The 21,018-nt window shown below is 37.9% G+C and overlaps 1 protein-coding gene across 2 annotated transcripts in view; it reads left to right on the forward strand.

Moving 5' to 3' along the window:
- HHIP (hedgehog interacting protein) overlaps positions 1-21,018 on the forward strand; it is an 87,974-nt gene that overhangs the window by 54,109 nt on the left and 12,847 nt on the right. For both annotated transcript variants that reach the window (XM_069493086.1, XM_069493085.1), the window contains exons 5-11: positions 857-1,008; positions 1,410-1,583; positions 2,195-2,338; positions 6,421-6,542; positions 9,040-9,163; positions 10,129-10,259; positions 13,377-13,458. In XM_069493086.1, coding sequence (XP_069349187.1) covers positions 857-1,008; positions 1,410-1,583; positions 2,195-2,338; positions 6,421-6,542; positions 9,040-9,163; positions 10,129-10,259; positions 13,377-13,458 — 929 coding nt within the window. The remainder of the gene's footprint in view (positions 1-856; positions 1,009-1,409; positions 1,584-2,194; positions 2,339-6,420; positions 6,543-9,039; positions 9,164-10,128; positions 10,260-13,376; positions 13,459-21,018) is intronic.

The following is a 21,018-nucleotide window of genomic DNA, read 5'->3' on the forward strand; positions in this document are numbered from 1 at the left end:
AATAAAGATAAAATGCCTTTCTCTTTAAGAACATGATGATGTTTTAATTGTTATAGCATTTGGCATGCCTAACGTATACAATCCTTGACATTCATATAATAACAAAAGAAAGTTGTTTGGGATTTTTCTTTTATTTCCTAGTGTCCCCTTTCCTCTCTAGTATTTCTCCCACCCCTACCTCAGCCTTGGCCTTTAGCCCTCCTCCCACTTCTTCATCCTTCTGTAAAGAAAACCCTGTGCAGCGAAGGGATCCGAATAAAAATGCCTCATTTCTGTATAGATGGGCCAAGGCTGCCTATTACCTAGCTATGATGAACAGACCACCATCGTCGTGACAACTGATGTAGATGCCTCCAGGGTAAAGCAAAGGTTTACATATTACACAAGCAATTTAACTGTTTTCTAAACATATTGCCAAGACAGTGGGAGTTGGCAGCCCACACTGTGTTTTAGGTTTTGGAGACTTGGATTAGAAGTGACTGTTGATTATGAACCTTTTTATTTGTCTCCTATGAACTACAAGCAACCTAGTAACCCAGGAAAGAATTCTTCACAGCACTTAAACTTGTCTTCCTCGCGTCCCAAGATTACATACACAAATCACTTGACAAAAGTGGTATAAGGCTCTTGTGCATAGATAACCACACAAGACAATTGTCTTGTTCTAACCCTTAAAGAGTTCCACAAAGTGAAATGTTTTATAATCCTTTTCTGTGCAATAGGCAAGGAAGAAAAGAAAAGAGGTTGGGCAAAGATTATCCAAAAGAAAGAAAGAGACTCTTTCGGGGTTCCAGTTGAAACACAATAAAGAACATAATTAACTTCACAATTCTTTGTGTTTTTCATTTGATTGCAGGGAGGAGATGAAAGAGGACTGCTAAGCCTTGCATTCCATCCCAATTACAAGAAAAATGGAAAGCTGTATGTGTCTTATACCACCAACCAAGAACGGTGGGCTATCGGGCCTCATGACCACATTCTTAGGGTTGTGGAATACACAGTATCCAGGTATCACTAAAATGCATCACAGCATAAAAACTTTTAAATCTTATTCTCTCATGATCTCTCTATAAGCGTTTTATTTAGAAGTTACAAATGATTAGCCATAAAGTGGCAATAATTAAATCATAATCTCCACCTTGCTTAAAACCCTGTATGTGTCTTTAAAAGAAAGTGAGAAAAAATGATGGCTTTGGCACTTTTCCTCAATTATCTTTCAACTTAAATACTACTTCTCAAACTTAGGAAATAATGTAGCTTTTTAGTTATTTTTGTTAGCTTCATTTCAGCTATATGTTTCCTCGTTTTCCTGCCAGCTGTTTGCATCCCTATTTGTATACTATTTAGTTTCCTATGGATTCACCTTATATCTTTAATTATCATGGTATTGTTTTCTCCCCACATTGTAGAAAAAACCCCCATCAAGTTGACTTGAGAACAGCCAGAGTATTTCTGGAAGTTGCAGAACTCCACAGAAAGCATCTGGGAGGACAGCTGCTCTTCGGCCCTGACGGCTTTTTGTACATCATCCTCGGCGATGGGATGATCACCCTGGATGATATGGAAGAAATGGATGGCTTAAGGTAAAAGACTAATAGTAAATAGGTTCCTCGTGGTGATAAAATGTTTTCAGGGTCAAGAGGAAAGATCCGAGCCAGTGAGTTAGAAACCACCTTTGAATTGGTTAAATATTTAACTTTTGTGGTCAATGTCTGCATTTATAAAATGAAGAGGAATTCAGTAATACGCTGATGTACTATTTCATTTTATGATACACGAATTACTGTTGTGTAGTTCTGTGCTGTGGGGCCGCCTCTGTTACACAGGGCACTGAGAGGCAGCGGCCCCTCGTGCTTCATGGTGCCTCTCGACACTGCAAACTGGGCCAGCAGAGCTCCTTGGGGGACATAAAATACATAGATTGCCAAAAAGTAAAGAGGACAGATACAAAAAAGCAGTGTACTAGGATGCCGCAGTCCTTGGCCACCATCAGGCTGGGTCTTGGTTTGGTCACTTGTCTGTAACTAAACTGCCCCAAGGTTTCATTTCCCACCATATGCCATTTGGAACTTGAATAATTTTGTTTCAAATAAGAGAATGATTCTTTTATCCATAGAGCCCCCTCCCCACACTTAGTTTAGGTGAACTACATAACCAAAATGGAAAGAGCTTATGCCGTCCTCCAATTTCTCAGTGATTTCACAGGCTCAGTACTACGGCTGGATGTGGACACAGACATGTGTAATGTGCCTTATTCCATACCAAGGAGCAACCCACACTTCAACAGTACCAACCAGCCCCCCGAAGTGTTTGCTCACGGACTCCACGATCCAGGCAGGTAAGAACACAAGTCTGTCTTCTCACCTGCTCTAAAGCCAGGTGGGGATTTGGGAGTTGGAACAAAAAAGAGGATGTCCAGGCATAGAGCAGCCAAAGGTGGTATCCAAGGTTGTGCCTCTAACATCATACCAGGTCGTTATCCAAGGGAGTATTTAGCACTCTTTCTTCTATTAAAGTGAGAACTAGATTGAGGAGGCAGCTTGGACAAGGAAAAGGACAAAAGAAAAAATTCACCTTAAAATGTGTAGGGGTTATTATCCAATAAACAGTGTTGGACTAGTGTAATAACTGAGACTTCAATCTGAACAGTCTAGAGTGATAAACCTTTTGATCTGTCTTCTTAAATTCCTCAAAATCTTAAGTTCCTTACATATTAAATGGGGGTGATCATAACTACCTTGCAAAGATGCTGCAATGATTAAATAAAAATCTATAAGTAAAGCACCAAATATTGTGTCTGGCCTGGGGTAGGTTTTAAATAAATTACAGTTCTTATTATTATAGCTCCATTTAATGTAAGATGATGCAATGTTAATTTGCAAGGAGTTGCACTAAGGGTTAACTTTTTTTCCCACAAGAAAAAAAATTACAAATACTAAAGGAACTTACATTGCCTTCTTGCTATACTATAATGAACCAAAAGAAAGGAAAACTAAGAAGTATGTAGGATGAGAAACTTGGGATACACTTTAAAAAATGCTATGAAGTATAGCAATTTCAATCTATGGTCTATTGTTCATACTAAGGAATATCTGGCCACATTCATTCATTTACTAGCTAAGTTATTATTGCTATTTAATGTTTATTGAGTGTTCACTATGTGCAAGGTGAGTATTTCTCAAACTTTTTATTTTTATAATTCCTCATGCCCTTCATCTCCCCTCCATCAAAGCCCCAGTCTACAGTTCATTTCCTTTTTGGCATCTCAGCAGATCTTAAAATCTGTGCGACAGGGAATACTTAAGGTGGGTTCAGGATGTGGAGGAAACTGTCACATTCCATTCCTGTAGCTCAAAACTCACAGATACCACCACAAAGCAGCACTTTGAAGTCAGGCAGCCTAAATCGCCACAGTCCCACTGGAGCTTTCTCGAAACCTTCCTGGGGGTCCTGAACCTCCGTGCAAAAACACGGGATGAGGCGCTTTGCAGACCGTACGTGTGGCAAGATGCCTGTGCTGTGGGGTCTGACCTCCTCTGGGGGCAGAGGGCTGCAGGAAAAGTTGGTGTTTATATTCCACTTTCCTCCAAGGGCATTTTAAGCAGAAGAAGAGTTAATAAAACAGAAAAGAAACTATATTAATTGTTGGCTAAAAGAAAAGCTAACTTTTATTAAGCTCTTTGCTGCTGGGTGCTGAACTACGTATCTATATTATCTCCTTGATGCCTCTCAGCAGTACTCAGCATCAGCTCCCCCTCCTCCTGCCCCCCTTTTTAAAATAAACTATTTTTTAGAGCAGTTGTAGATTCATGGCAAAATGGAGACATTTTTGATATAACTCCAACCTCCACACATGCATGGCCTCTCCCATTATCATCATCCCCCACAGGAGGGGACATTTGTTACAACTGATGAACCGACATTGCCATGCCATGATCACCCACCATCCATAGTGTGGTTATATACTGTGTATCTAGACAAATGGATGACATGTATCTACCATCGTAATGTCGTACAGATAGTTTCACTATCTGGCCCCATTTTCCCGTGAGAGACTGAAGGTCAAGCAGTTCTCAGTGGACCTGGTATTCAGCCAGCACTGGCGGCCCCCAGCAACTCCACCTTTGGGAGACCTGGCATTTTTTCCAGATTTGCTGTTTCTTGTTAAAAACAAGTCAAACCTCTTTTTGTCATAGTTTCTCCATCTTCAAAAGAAAGGTAATTACAGGAAAATTTTCTCCCCCCTGTGGATTCAGTTCCACCTTAAGTCACAGCGGGTCTCCGTCATGATCCCTGCCAGGCATTGTGCTCTGTGAATCATTGAACTAAAGAGGACAATAAAGGGACTGTTGTCACAGAACAACTAACCCATCTTTGGCAGGTCAGGCTTATGGTTTCCCTATCATGAATGGAATCACTTTGAGGCCAACAGTTTTTGCTTTGTGTTTTGTTTGTTTTGTTTTATAATAATTGCTACATGACTCTTATGTCTCATAAGACCCAAGAGACCCATACTCTCAAGTGTTTTTATTTTTTAAATGTATTTAGTAGCCCCCATGATTTGATTTTGTTTTTAAGTAATTAATGTATTTTGTTGGCCTGGAACAGTGATTCTCAATGGGGTGATTTTGCCCCCAGTGGATATTTGGCAATGTCTGGAAACATTCCGGTTTTCACAACTGGGGCAGTCGGGGAGTGGGGTTGTGGGGGATAGTGCTACTGTCATTTAGTGCAGCGGTCCCCAACCTTTTTGGCACCAGGGACCAGTTTCATGGAGGACAATTTTTGCACGGACTCGGGGGTGTGATGGTTTGGGGATGATTCAAGGGCATTACATTTATTGTGCAGTCAAACCTCTCTGCTAATGATAATCTGTATTTGCAGTTGCTCCCCAGCACTAGCATCACCGCCTCAGCTCCACCTCAGATCATCAATCAGGCATTAGATTCTCATAAGAAACGTGCAACCTAGATCCCCGGAATACATTGTTTACAGTGGGGTTCGCGCTCCTGTGAGAATCTAATGCCCTGGCTGATCTGACAGGAGACGGGGCTCAGGTGGTGAGTGACTGTAAATACAGACCAAGCTTTGCTGGCCTGCCGCTCACCTCCTACTGTGCCGCCTGGTTCCTAACAAGCCATGGACAGGTACCCCAGGGGCTGAGGACAGCAGATTTAGTGTGTAGAGGCCAGAGATGTTGATAAACATCCTACAATTCGCAGAGCAGCCCCCCCACAACAAAGAATTATCTGGCCCAAAATGTCAACAGTGCCAAGGTTGAGAAACGTAAAACCAATGCAAGCCTCTTTTCCACATTTTTGAGAACTACAAAAACTGTAATATTTAACTTTATTCTTCCCCCAACCCAAACTCCCCATGCCCAGTCCCTCAATAACTTAAATACTCAACCACTATCGAGCATTTTTTTTTTTTTTTTTTTTTTTTGAGACAGAGTCTCACTCTGTTGCCCGGGCTAGGGTGCCATGGCGTCAGCCTGGCTCACAGCAACCTCAGACTCCTGGGCTCAAGCAATTCTTCTGCCTCAGTCTCCCGAGTAGCTGGGACTACAGGCATGTGCCACCATGCCTGGCTAATTTTTTCTATATATTTTTAGTTGTCCAGCTAATTTCTTTATATTTTTAGTAGAGATGGGGTCTTGCTCTTGCTCAGGGTGGTCTCAAACTCCTGAGCTCAAACGATCCACCCACCTCGGCCTCCCAGAGTGCTAGGATTACAGGTGTGGGCCACCACGCCGGCCTCGAGCCTTTCTTATATTCCCGGCTTTGAGCCAGATGTCAGAAAGATGATGATGAAGTTGGAAGTGGTACCTGCCCTCATGGAGTTTACAATCAGTGGCTTAAGTCACAGAGATACCGTAGCCCCCAGACTAGGAGTGGAGAACATAAAGACAAAGTCAATGTACAAGACCCCCATGTTTGTGGAGACAGCTTTACTAAATCCCCTGAACTGGAACACATATTTTGCTTTGTTAAAGCAGCCTAAGCTTTAGAATGTAGCAATTTCGTGTAAGAAACACAAACTAATACTATAGCTAATATTATATCAGGTGGCACAAATGAATTGATGATGACCCTGAGTCTTACTCATAATACCTTACCACTGTAGTATGCATTTAATATTCTTAACAATAAACTAACAAATGTTTTAAGACAGTGTTCACGTTCATAATAAAAGGAGATACCAAGAGAAATTAAGAAATACACTCCAGAGATCCTTAAGCTTCAACAAAGTAAAGAAATACGTGGGACTGTTTCATTCAGCGGTTTCTAGAAAACCCAAAGTAAATTGCCCATAGGATCCTTGCCAGCCCACAAAGGGTTTCTCCCCATGTCAGGAATCTCCAGTCTGAGCCTGGAAGACACCCCTAGGAATTAATGTGTGTCCTCTTTTGTTATGCAGATGTGCTGTGGATCGACATCCTACGGATATAAACATCAATTTAACCATACTTTGTTCAGACTCCAATGGAAAAAACAGATCGTCAGCCAGAATCCTACAGATAATAAAGGGAAAAGATTATGGTATGTAGGACATAATTTGCTGATTTTGCTTTAGTTTGGGTTTTTTGTTAGTATGTTTAGTCATTGAAGAGAAAAGGATTTCTGAAAAAAATGAGCATTTGGGAGAGCATAAAAACACTGGCCTACCAGTGATGAGGGAATACATTGCTCACTTTTTAAAGGTCCAGTGACTCTTACAAGCCCTGAGAATTCTATCTGATTAATTACCATGGGTAGAACAGTTCTCAGGTAGGTCCAAAAAATTTAATGGACCTTCAAAAGTTAACCTCAGCTTATACTTTGCTCATCAGAGAATCAAGATGAATAACTTCTATTTTTAATACAATAAGGAAGAACTTTTCCTAACACCTTATATACAGAGAAAAAAACAAATGTTAATGGTAAGACATCTCTCAATATCCAACCTACTAGTCTCAGCAATTAGGAAAATTGTAAGTGTTTCAAATAAGAATATAATTTTTTAAAAAGTGTTGATTTTGGAGAAAACAAAGTAATCAACTTGTAAAAAAAAGTCATAGGAATGGGAGGTTTAAACAGTATTTTTAATAACATGATTACTAGGGTATTTAGAGAGACTATAAAAATAATAATGAAATTTAAAACATTTAGTATTTTTCAATATTTTAGTATTTATTCCTTTTGAAGGAAGCAATATATCAAATATTATTATGATTCAGGAAACATAGTAGATTAAGATTATTAAATTGATTGCTTCTTCTGTTTACTCATTCAATACAGATATTTATTTAACACTAGGAATGAAACAGCTATGTTAGTTCATGTGGTATTCAGTTATTTTACTTTTTTTTTTTTGAGGTATTTGTGTGTGTGCATCTTATAAAAGCCAAACCAAAAAGTAATGTGCTTTGAAAAAAAAGCTAATGAGTCCACTAGCTGGATGGAATTTGGGCTGTGTCTGTAGAATAAATTCTACAATCACATTAATTGAGGTTCAGCTAAAAGTGATTACAATATTAATAGCCCTATATTTGTGTATTTAAAAACATATCTACAGTGCTTAATACATGCCAGGCCCCACAGTAAGCACATTATAAACCTTACTTATTTCATTCGAGGAACAGTTCTATGTGATAGGCACTATCGTTGGCCACATTGCACAGAGGAGAAAACTGAGGCACAGAAAGGTTGATTATCACAAAACATAAGTTGCAGGGCCTAGATTTGAACCCTAGTAACCTGATGCCAGAGTTTGTGACCTTAATCATTCAATTATGCTGCCTCTCAGTGTGGTTATTTAAAACTTCTCTTAGTTTTTCCACTTTTTTATAACTTCATATTCACCATAATCACATAGAAGTGGAAGAGGGCTTTAAAATTACTGTCTTTCCACAGAAGCTTTTGCAGCAAATGCTGCCTGTTGACAGTGACTTACTGGACATTAAATATATAAAAGGTTATTTTCAGATTAATTTATAACTGGCTGTAGAGCTTTTCCATTGCAATGAACACACATATACATACATATGCATGTAATGGCATGCATAGAAAGATAGAGAGATATAACTATACACGTAATTTAAAGGGAATTATTGGAATAGACCACACAACTCTAAAAACAAGACTATTAAAATATTTTTTGGGCCGGGCGCGGTGGCTCACGCCTGTAATCCTAGCACTCTGGGAGGCCGAGGCGGGTGGATCGCTCGAGGTCAGGAGTTCGAGACCAGCCTGAGCAAGAGCGAGACCCTGTCTCTACTAAAAATAGAAAGAAATTATCTGGCCAACTAAAAATATATATAGAAAAAATTAGCCGGGCATGGTGGTGCATGCCTGTAGTCCCAGCTACTCGGGAGGCTGAGGCAGGAGCATCGCTTAAGCCCAGGAGTTTGAGGTTGCTGTGAGCTAGGCTGACGCCATGGCACTCACTCTAGCCCGGGCAACAGAGCGAGACTCTGTCTCAAAAAAAAAAAAAAAAAAAAAAAAATTTTTAATGAAGATATTATTTGACTTAGTTACAGTGTTTTTAAATATATAATAAATGTGGTTTTAAAGACCTTTTATGTACTATGCTTTTGTTTTCATTAGTGTGGACTTTTAAACATTTTATATATTTTGACAGAGGTCTGTCCCAATTTACTAAATATATGCAGAAGCATTTCTACAAAAAATTTAATACTTAAAAAGTTAGGTGTTTTTTTTTTTTTAAAGGATTTTGGTTCTAAAATAAATAACCATGGTTTCCAAAATACCCAAATTCTAATTTTATTGAAAACTTGGTACGTCTTGGCAATTATAACAACGGCAAGCACTGGCAGAGCATTCTGATTTCATTAAGCTGTCCATGGAAGTCCTTTAAATTTTGATACTATCTAAGCAAAGACTCATTATTTTCACTAAATATCTACAGCAAAAACCCATCTTGTCCATCATGAGCACATTTTAGATTTAAATTACTGTAATAATTGTTGCTTGGCCTATATAATTTTTACTTTATGAAAATATGTTTCATTTGATCTAATGCTATATTTCTTTCCAGAAAGTGAGCCATCACTTTTAGAATTCAAGCCATTCAGTAATGGTCCTTTGGTTGGTGGATTTGTTTACCGAGGCTGCCAGTCTGAAAGACTCTATGGAAGCTATGTATTCGGAGATCGTAATGGGTAGGTTTTGTGATACCACAGTTTCATATACCAAATGACATATCCATTGATCAGCTGGCAGACAGCTACAAAATAGTCAAATAATTGTCTCCCTTCGGGCATCAGATCTGGGACACACATTAGAATGATTATTTACTTTTAGTTCCACTGAATATAGTGGCTTAATTTAATAACTTTTAAAAAGATCCTTTTTCTTAACAGGCTTGATCAAGTTCATAAAAATAATTTGTAAGGGTGGGCAGAGAAGTTTTCTGATGGACTTTTCGTATTAGTTAGGCTCTTCCCTTCATCCTCAACATAAATTTACCATGACAATGAATAATTTAAAAACTACTGTTTTACCTGAGTTGTATGAACTTTCAAAAAAAATTATCTTCGAAGGCTAAAGATTTTTGATTTTTTTGACAAATTTTCAGTACTTTGAGCAACAGAACATAATTTGTCTCTATAGGTAGGAATACTACAAAATTAAATTTTAGCCTACATTTCCAAGGCCACATTGTGGATAATTATGGGAAATTCTGTGATAGAATGCAAATTAAGAATCTTGTTTCCCAAGTTGCTGGCATTCAGGCATATGGCAGAGCTGATATGATTGATCACTCCAAGGAACTAGAAAAGTGTACTGATCCCTCCTCTTCCCCTATCCCTCTCTCTAATTAATAGCACAACATGGAGTCTAGTCCTGGACAGGAGGTATTATTCCCTGGATGAAGGGGAGGGCTTTTCTCATACTCAGGTACTTTTAGTGCCTCCTCAAAACAAAATATTATCTTTAAGTACTTTCTCTGCATATGAGAATTTCACAGTACTCACATGCGTTATGGGCTATATTATTTTTCCCTTTAGAATCAAGGTCTATGGCACAACAGTTATTTATTGTGAATTTTATTTTAAACATTTTACTGTTGTCTTTAAGCAAAAGCATGTTTTCACTGTAGGTTTACGGTATGTTTTTGTTGTAGGAATTTCTTAACTCTCCAACAAAGTCCTGTGACCAAGCAATGGCAAGAAAAACCACTGTGTCTCGGCACTAGTGGTTCCTGTAGAGGCTACTTTTCTGGCCACATCTTGGGATTTGGAGAAGATGAATTAGGTATTGTATGAACTGTTTCTGTTGAGTTCCATTCTCACTTCCTTGCTCAAGAGGCTTTGTTCTGCCCTGAAGAGTGAATGTAACAATCTCATCCTCCATTTGTTGGAAATGTAATCTATGGCAAAGATGATCTACTGGAGAGATTAAAGAGGATCCAATTACATATTCTTTTCCAGTAACCTTTCCCTGGGGCTCTTTATATCTTAGTCCCACAGTAGAAATATTAGAATAATAAAGCAGAAAAATGGGAAGCAGGAACAAGAGAGAATTTTTCAGTCCCCAAGAGAATTTTTTCAATGTTTACTGATATTTTTTATTATACATCTCAATAATTTGTTTATATTCTTTATCTAAAATCCTTTCCACTTATCCATGTCTCTTGGAATAAATAGTAAAAATTCTTGGAATCTGAAACTCACCTTATCTTCTATTTTCTAATTTTTTTATTTTTTTACCCATTAGGGCATGAAATTTGTGCAAGATAGAGTTGCAGATCTTTCTAACAGAATAGAAATCATTATATGATTGAAAATGTCTGGGATAACATGTTTTTGGTATGTTTATCAAAATGTATGCAGCTTAACAAGCAAAAAGAAGTTGAAATTGGAATGTGATCAATCAGCAAGTAAAAATTTTACTCTCTACTAATTTCAAATAAATGTAGCTTTCTTAATGACTCCATTTAAAGAATAATATTCAAACAAACCATGTCTACTATGCTCCTTTTAGCTTCAGAGATGAATTTCTAGGCATAAATAAAGAAGAGAGTATATGTTTCCCATCTAATTCAGAATATTTTCTCTAAAAGTCCAGATTTGGTTTTCATACATCAAACGGAGATTTCACCAGAAATAGTTCCATGTGATTCATTTAGATTAATAAGAGACTCAAGACAAGACTCCTGAAACATGTAAAGCATTTCAGAGCCACAGGAATGTAAAAATTTAAAGAACAGAAGTCCAGTCTGTTCTTTTCTTGTCTCAGCATTGAAAGCATCATACAATTAATTTTTTCCTTGGTATTCTCCTACCCTACTCAAAGGAACCAGAAGGATACCTTTTCTCACTTATATCCTCTATAATGTAATTTTATTTCATTGGAAAACTCTGATTTTAAAAATAACTGAATTCTTTGTGGCAGAATTAGAGATGATGTTGTGATTGAATCATTTGATTTTCCCAGATCTTACTACAAATGATTCCTCATCAGTCATCATATTAATATCACCACCATTGGTTAAAATATCCTGTATGTACACTTAATACTATGTTGGGAGCATAACCAAAAAATAAAGCATATGTAATCTTGACTCTCCAAAAGCTACAACCCTGCATATACCTGTAATTAAAATAAATACACTTTCACAGAATTACATTTTAATGTGAAACTCCTCAGCTTTAATTGAGGAGACATATTAAAAAAATGAGTTAAGTTGTTGCACCTTTTGAAATAAAAAGTCTTGAGAGTCTGTTATTTTTTGTTGTATGTTTTCTGTAACTATAAAATCAGGAGGGATCTGTTGTAAGAATTAGATGAGGTAAACTATATAAAGCACTTGACAAAATAAATATTAATTCTTTCGCTTACATTCCTTTGCTTTTTACCTTCATTTTTATTTTTTCTATTATGTCTGTGTTTTTAGTATAAACCTCATAACATTCTTCTCCAAAGTAGAAAAGCAGCAGGGTGTGCTTCATGCACAATAATAGAGTGGAATGGGGAAATACGGACCAAATCAAGGACTATCTCATGAGTGAGAATCAAATATAAATTTTAAAACCTTATAAACATATAATTATAAATACTAATTTCCTATTCATGTGACACATCCTATACACTGAGTTCTTTGGAAGAAGTGGTAATAAATGAGGGTGTTTCTCCCCTCAAAGAGTAGCCCATCTGTTGTATTTCATCATTAGGAACACAGCGTAGCATGAAGAGTTACAGAGTTAGAGTTGAGATAGAGCAACAGGCATGCTCTTGCACTTCCGCTGTCACTCTCTCTCTTTTCCCTCAATATTTATTTAACATATTTTAATCTTTTAAAAAGCTAAAGATTAAAAAGAAGTATCCCAATTCCATGTTACTGTGAATTATCAATTAACAATAACCACTCAATAACCAAAGCCTTTCCTTCTTGCATAGAAATCAACCAAGTTAAAACTTGTCCATTCGACACTCATTCTACAAATATTTATTGAGCACCTACTCTGTGCAAAGCTCTGTTCTAACACTTGGGGATACAGCAGCAGATAAAGAGACAAAAAGTCTAAACTAATGTCATGAAATTTATATTGTAATGGAGGGGGACAGGAAAAATAAATGTTTTTTTAAGAAAATATTGTAAATGGGCAATAAGGGCTTTGAAGAAAAATGTAGTAGTGAAGAGGTTTTGTTGGGCGTTGGGGAGGGTGCAGTTTTAAATAGTGCAGGCAGGAAAGGTGATAGCTAAGCACAGACTGGAAGGAGGGGGAAAGGGAACCTAGTGGAGACCTGCAGAGGACAGAAGCCTGAGACAGGACTTGGGGCAGAGCCTGAGACAGCAAGAACCTGAGACGGGAGCCTGGGACAGGAAGCTGCCTCACCTGTGTCAAGTCAAGGGGCCAGTGAGGCTGGAGAGAAGAGAGCAAGGGGGCAGAATGTTGCCGATGAGGTCTGCTAGAGCAGTAAGGGGGGCCTCCTGGCATCTGTCGGGACTTGCTTGTGCTCTGAGAGAGATGAGAAGCTATTGGAGGGTACTGAAACAAAGGAGTATGAGCCAACGTACATGATCTAACTCCCCTGAAGAATCATGGCCAGTACGTTAAGAATAAACATAGAAGAACAAGAGTAGAAACAGGGAGCTCAGGTAGAAGGCTGTTGCCAGAGGCAAGGTGAGAGAGAGTAGCTGCCTGCACTGGGACAGCAGCGGGACGTGGAAGGAAGTGATGGGGATCTGGGTACATTCTGCAGGTGCCATGACGCAGACGTGTGGGACTCGCTCATAATCTTCAGGCAGGTGATTTTCCTGCGGGTGGATGGAGAGAGATATCAACCTATTAAGGGAATATCTGATGGGCAATAGGAAGTAAGATGTTATAATGCTGTGAATTTACTTGTTCTTTCTCTCTTCAACAGGTGAAGTTTACATTTTATCAAGCAGTAAAAGTATGACTCAGAGTCACAATGGAAAACTCTACAAAATCATAGATCCCAAAAGGTGAGAATTCTTTCAATTTCTTTAAGTCAAGTAATGTTCTTATTCGAGTTCATTCAAATTAGCGACAGAGAAGTTACAATTTGCCATCAGCCCAGATGAACACGTCCACCCTTTCCATAGGCTGCGGGCTGTCCCTAGAAGACCCTTTACGCCAATCTGTAAGGACTAGACTTGACTCTGCGGAACTTTAAAAGCTCATTCGTGTCGTTCCTCTTGTCATCACAGAGCAGCATTATATGTATGGAATCAGAGTCCTCAGTTAAAAGCCAGACAAGGACCCTAACATGTGACGCAGAGGCACAGGCTCTGGCGTTGGAAGCAATAAACCCTCCTTATTGTTGAGAAAACGAAAAACATCCTTGTAGACCTTGGAGCTGCTTAGTATGATTTGTGTTGGGTAATCAGTATAAGATACTTTGGCAGTTCAACATCTGAGCCTCATTTCAAATCTATCTGAAAGCTCACAGCTCTCATGAAGACTGCTGTGACTAAACAAATGAAAACTAAAGAAGTGTTTTGTTATTTGCCTCCGAGGAAGGAAGATTTCTATGTTTTAATCCTTTAAAGAATATGTTTATCTAGCCCCCTGCTCCCTTCCACCCACCCCTCACAATGTCTACACACACACACTTTCCAATCATCTTGAGTTATCATTAGTCAGTTGTTAACTTCATGGATAAAACCTGAGCTATCAGAAGCTGCTGAAATTAAATGCTGTCAAGCAGACATTAATCATAAGTTTAGAAACAACTAACTAATAAAACCTAAGTATCCTCACAGATACGACTATTATTGAACAGTAGTAGTAGTTATTCTTTAGCCAGACCCTGCTGCAAATTTTAAATTCCTACTACATTAACTTATTTTCATGAGCCAATTTGAAAATTTAAATTCCTGAATTTCAAGCCTCTTTCAAAAGAATAAATTCTAACAATCTAAAAAGTTTACTAAAGGCATTGATTTAGTCCCCTTTAAAAGATATTATTTGTAAGTTGTAAATTGTGTATATTTTCCTGAGAAAGCCACTAACAAAATGGAGAGTCTTGTCACTTTTCTATACCACAAAACACATTCTTTCCTAAGAGAAATATAGGTTGACGTTGGCTACTGCACAACAAAAAGAATAATCAATTCTAAACGATCTCTGGACAGTATCACATCACATATATCGCATGCTGATTGCATTCCTTTTCTGTTTAACTGGTATACATTTTCTTTCACTGTAGGAGAAACAGTCATCTATACACTGTAGTGATTTTTTTTTCTCCTTGCGTGTGAAATCAATGTCCTCTTTGAGAAAAGCAAAGAAACAAATGAAAAAATAAAATATCAGACACTTAGGTGATTGTTGAATTTGGCAACATTAAGAATAAAAATCAAACTAATGTTAATTCATAAAACAGCCACGTTCTAATGATTCCTAATGAGGTGTAGGGATTTCACTCAGATCTAATGCAATTAGTTTCAAAAGTAGTCATTGTTACTCCATTATGTTGTCAAAGTGGATATACTTTTGCAAGCTTCCTTAGTAGTATTGTAATGAATTCTCTCTTCTCAAAAAATCTTTCTCTCTTACTCCGGATTGTTTAGTCTATGGGTGAGTTGAGGTGAATTTTACACCTCCAATCTATTATTAGTGTCTAATTACCAGGGTTGCCATAAGGGACCTTGGCTTTGTGATCTTAGGGCTCCTCAAGTAGGGTGGTCTCAGAGTGACATACCTGAAGGCCTGACTTCTCATTATGCTGCCTGTTTCTGGTGAGTCATGTCGTGTGGGGGGCCCGGGTTAGGATGTGTGTTTGCTTTTCAGAAGGTGGGGGAAGTAACAGAGTCCCAAAGACACTGTCCTTGTACACAGGCATAGGCATAAATTTCAAAATTAAACTGACTATAAGAAAACAAATGTTTTCATAAACATTTGTTGGGAGCCTCATGCTGTTTCGATTTGGATGTCAACGTTTGTTATTATAGTATTTCTCCCTAGATGAGTTGAAGTTCTTATATAAGCAGACACTTAAGTACGTGAACAGGATTATTTTGGAAACACGAGCTAATTACTAGCATAGTAGTGTTCAGGATGTCTGCGTCACAGCAAAACTTTTGAGGCAGAATTTGAAGAAAGAAGCTTATCAACCAAAAAAACAATATGTAGACTTTTTTTCTTATATCAGAAATCTAACACAAATTAAACTCTGAGTTTAATTGTATTCTTGTGGAGAAGCCCCCAGACTTGCTAAAATAATGTTTTCAGAATAACCTTCAAATATCAATTGATTTATGGCCCTAGAAGGGAAAAACACCAAATTATAAAAACACAAACTTTTACCATTCTGTATTATGTGTCATGGAAGTTACATTCTTACCATAGGATTTATGTTTTTATTTTTTTTTTATGTTTTCCCTACACACACACACACACCCCCACAAGATGAGGGAGTTTGGAAACCATACACAATGTCTCTTAAGTCATTTTGGCAAAAGCAGATGAGGTCCCAGCATTACCACCTCAGTCTGTAAGGACAATTTGATCTAAGGCTGTCAGTTACATAATCATTTCTGTAAGTCTCAAATCATTTACAGTGAGCAGCCTTCTCAGAAAAGGATGGTGAGATAACCTGTTATAAATATAAAATACCATTATTTATCATGAAAAAAAGAAAAAAAATACCTAGAACTCAGGAATTATTTAGGGAAAAAAAAAAAGAAAAACTTCCCTAGGGCAGCAGAAAAGGAATGAATTTTGCCTCCATGTTAGAATATTGAACGTACTTCACGAGTATCTTCAGGGATGGAGCAGTAGTATCTCGAGGCAGAGTGGCATTAGGATCAAGCCAACAGCAGTCACCCCGCTGGCTCAGCCAACTCACAGGGTCCCCAAAATTCTCTGGTGCTGGGTTCAACATGCCCTGGCCAGCCGGGGGTGGGGGAGCGGGGAGGGTTCCTTCAGCCAGCAGTTCTGGAAAACAGGCTGAGACATACTGAGCCCAGTATCCGAGCAATAATTCTAGTTTCACTTAGCAGTGCCACCTGAAACGAGTCCAGACTAAGTCTCAGATGGTCGGACAGGGAGTCAGTCTGGTCTCTGAATCTTCCTTCATGTGAGACCCCATGTAGGCTACTTCACCTTCTGTGCCCCTTTGCCCACCAAAAATACAGATGATCATTCTGCCCCTGCCTCATTGCCACAGCGGGCTGCGAAGGTAATTAAATAATATATTTTAAACATATTAAATTCTTTAGTATTGTTGATATTCGTTCTACACGATTCAGGATGATTTTCAGTTGATGTCTCAACTTTTAAGGTTCTCTTAGTTCCAAAATTGGCATAAAGATGTCCATGGAGCTTCAGAGAACTCCTAGTACCTAGTTTTCAAATGTCCAAGTAATGCCTTGGACGCTTGCTGTTTACTAAATCTTTCTAGAATTAAGCCAATGCTCCTGGGGGGGTGGAAATTAAAAAACTCTGAGAGTTATGTAACTTCCAAGCTTTATTTTCATGGAACACAAGTTTTTTCACACTATTGACAAAATTCTTTAAGTTTGTTTCAGATGAACTTAAACCAAATGACCTTTTTTTTTTTTTTTATTTCGAAACGGTTCCAGGGTTTATTGCTCTAGAAATTTGTAAAACAAAACTATTCTTAATCATGTTGATTTAATTACTATGTGCCCAGTCTTACTATATTTTAACATATCGCTTATCTGTTACCCAACCAAGTCACACAGACCATTCCCTTAGGAGGCCTATAAATTAACAATGCAAAATTCCAGGCTTCAGAGGTCATTTTACAGAAACATTGTATCCCCAAACTCCTCTGTGACCAATATCAAAAACTGCCCTTCGTGTCTCCTCCCCCCACGGCCCCACTTACTGCTCTTTGTTTATTTTTTCCTTGCTATCTTCATCCCATTCCTTATTACACTGGAGGCCAAAGAGTGCTTTTTTTTTTTTTTTTTTTTTTTTTTCAAAAAAAATCATAAGGGGAAATTGGTCCTGTTTATCCTTCGCATATGTCTCAGGGAGCCAGCAGGCAGCTCTGCCATCCTAAAGAAAGTCATACATAATAGAGCAGCTTTAGCCCAATAAGCCAGTCTAGTCCCAATTCATCAGTCAAAGTTTTATGCAAGTGGCCCCCCTAAGTTGATAAATTCCCACAGTGCCTGTTGACCCAGCTGCCAAGTCCTCTTGCAGCAGGTGGTGTTTTCATGGCCACCCTGACAGTAATACAAACTGTTTAGCAGCTCCATTGACCTTTCAGCTATTAACAGGGATACAGGCTCCACGAGGGACTAGTTTTCAAACATGACAGAATTTCTTAACACTAGAGGTCATGAACAAGTATATGCCCTATAAAAATCCATTCAGCATGGTGGATTTGAAGTCTAAGAGACAAGGAAGCATTTTCCACATTTTTTGATGTTCTTATTATTCTACATATCCAATAACCAAAAATAGATACACATTTATCTGCCTGCTCATATTTTAATCTTAGTATACTATATTTCATGTTGTGGTGCACAATGCCTTTTCAATTAACAAATCCTTCCTAAGCTGCCATATAGCATCTGAAATTGTAAAGACATATTACAAAAGAATTGGGCAAGATCAAAGTCAAAATTTCTAGTGAACAGACAAGCATGCATAAATAATATATGGTAATGTCCTGAGTATAACTAGAATTTTATTCATACTTTAGCAAGATTTGCATATGTGTATGTATATATAAGCACACTTAAACATACTCAGGTAACATGCAATGTTACATAGAGCCATCACCTGTTTCAGAATAAATATAAATATTACATAATAAGTTATGAAAAAAGCTTTATGTGGCCATGTTAAAATGTTTATATGTCTCATTTTTGAAAATAATCATATGCCTTGATTCAAAATGCTGACAGATTTGTAAAACACAAAACTAATTCTATTTCTCCCCTTTAAATCCTTCACTAGTAGTAATTTCCCACAGCCATTAAAATGAATCTAAATTCTTTATTTTTTTCTCCAGCTTTATTAAGGTATAATTGATAAATAAGAATTATATATATTTATAGTGTGCAACGTGATGTTTTGATAAATGTATCTGTTGTGAAATGATTAAATCAAGCTAATAAGCATATCCGTCACCTCACATACTTATCATTTTTTTATGGTGAGAACATATACAAGTCTTCTTATATGTATATCGTACTTCCTGGTGATGTGACATATGATTACATCATTCAAAGGAATTTTCTGTTTTATACTAAGTATAGTCAACCTATCAATTTTGAATATTGGGATATCAGCTCCTCTAGTAATAGTACCAATTGCTGCGAAAACTTGATTGAATTACCACTTTGAATTGGCATTCATTAAAAAAGATATAAAATGAAGAATATGAATAATAAAGAATATATTCTTAAAAATGAGACATTTATTGAGTCAAAAACTCTTTTTTTTTTTTTTTTTTTTTGAGACAGACTCTCACTCTGTTGCCCGGGCTAGAGTGAGTGCCGTGGCGTCAGTCTAGCTCACAGCAACCTCAAACTCCTGGGCTTAAGCGATCCTACTGCCTCAGCCTCCCGAGTAGCTGGGACTACAGGCATGCGCCACCATGCCCGGCTAATTTTTTGTATATATATGTTTTAGTTGTCTATATAATTTCTTTCTATTTTTAGTAGAGACGAGGTCTCACTCTTGCTCAGGCTGGTCTTGAACTCCTGACCTCGAGTGATCCACCCGCCTCGGCCTCCCAGAGTGCTAGGATTACAGGCGTGAGCCACCGCGCCCGGCCTCAAAAACTCTTAAGAGCATTTTCTTTCTTTCTTTTTTTTTTTTTTTGAGGCAGAATCTCGCTTTGTTGCACGGGCAAGAGTGAATGCCGTGGCGTCAGCCTAGCTCACAGCAACCTCAAACTCCTGGGCTGAGGCGATCCTACTGCCTCAGCCTCCCGAGTAGCTGGGACTACAGGCGTGAGCCACCATGCCTGGCTAATTTTTTCTATATATATATTTTAGTTGGCCAGATAATTTCTTTCTATTTTTAGTAGAGACGGGGTCTTGCTCTTGCTCAGGCGGGTCTCGAACTCCTGAGCTCAAACAATCCACCCACCTCGGCCTCTCAGAGTGCTAGGATTACAGGCGTGAGCCACCGCGCCCGGCCAGCATTTTCTTTTTAATCCTCACGTCCACCACCACCACCACCACCACCTTCTGGGACAATGCTAGAAGTCTGATCTTATTAGACCTTTGGAATATCTTTAATTGTAAGGCAACGTATCATCAGATAATCGTGTATCTGGGATAAAGGCAGATTTACTGTTGCATTAGATATGTCTAAAACAACTTTTAAAAATTTTTTTTAAAAGATGTTTTCTAGAGGAAGGTGCAGCTTATAAAGAAAAAAAACTACATCTTAGCATCATTTTCTTAATTCTTTTTAGTTGAATTAAAAAAATTGTTACTTAAATGACTAATTTTTGTCAACATTGACAAATGAATGATGTATGAACATCCAAATTTGGAAATATGTCACCCTAATCGTCTTCAAGAATTTAAACTGGCCGGGCGCGGTGGCTCACGCCTGTAATCCTAGCACTCTGGGAGGCCGAGTCGGGTGGATCGTTTGAGCTCAGGAGTTCGAGACCAGCCTGAGCAAGAGCAAGACCCCGTCTCTACTAAAAATAGAAAGAAATTATATGGACAGCTAAAAATATATATAGAAAAAATTAGCCGGGCATGGTGGTGCATGCCTGTAGTCCCAGCTACTCGGGAGGCTGAAGCAAGAGGATCGCTTGAGCCCAGGAGTTTGAGGTTGCTGTGAGCTAGGCTGACGCCACGGCACTCACTCTAGCCTGGGCAACAAAGTGAGACTCTGTCTCAAAAAAAAAAAAAAAAAAAAGAATTTAAACTGACATTTTCATGCTCTTTTATAGGACAGAAACTTATTTCAAATTTTCTTCTCCTTTAAAGCATTTAGTGATATTTAAAATTTCTACCTTTGTATGATATGAAGTTAAAACACTGGTAGATCTATTGTTTTATAAGTGGAAAGAAGGGGATAAGAATTTATTTTTAGGTGACTTCTAAAAGAATAATACTGCCTTAAGTCTTTTGGATTATGTTATCAAAGTGTTATTTATTTATTCTACTTATTAATATTGGTTGTCACTATCCTGAGTTAATTTTTTCTCTATAAAAATGTATAAATTCAGGAAAAAATTCACTAGTTGTATTAAGTTACATAGCAATATTTAATATCTAACATTTTATCAATTATGGTTTACGAATTAAGTATTTAAGTTTAAAAGTTGATTTTAGACATAAAACTCTGAAAAGAATATATTTCTTTCTTTACATTAGGAAGCAATGGCATTGGCTTTCTGACTGTGCCCTAATTTTTCAATTTTTATGTGTGTATCCTATCAGAATAAGTGCAGATATAATCCAGGATTCCTGATTTGATCATTCTACAAGTATTTTTTGCATGTCTCCTGTGTTTGAGATATTGTGTCACATACTATGGAGGGAGAAAATGAATGAGAACTTTGTCCTGTCCCCTAAAGAGCTTGTTTTTGC

This window comes from Eulemur rufifrons, chromosome 18 (genome assembly GCF_041146395.1).
Source record: "Eulemur rufifrons isolate Redbay chromosome 18, OSU_ERuf_1, whole genome shotgun sequence".
In the NCBI taxonomy this organism is placed as follows: Eukaryota; Metazoa; Chordata; class Mammalia; order Primates; family Lemuridae; genus Eulemur; species Eulemur rufifrons.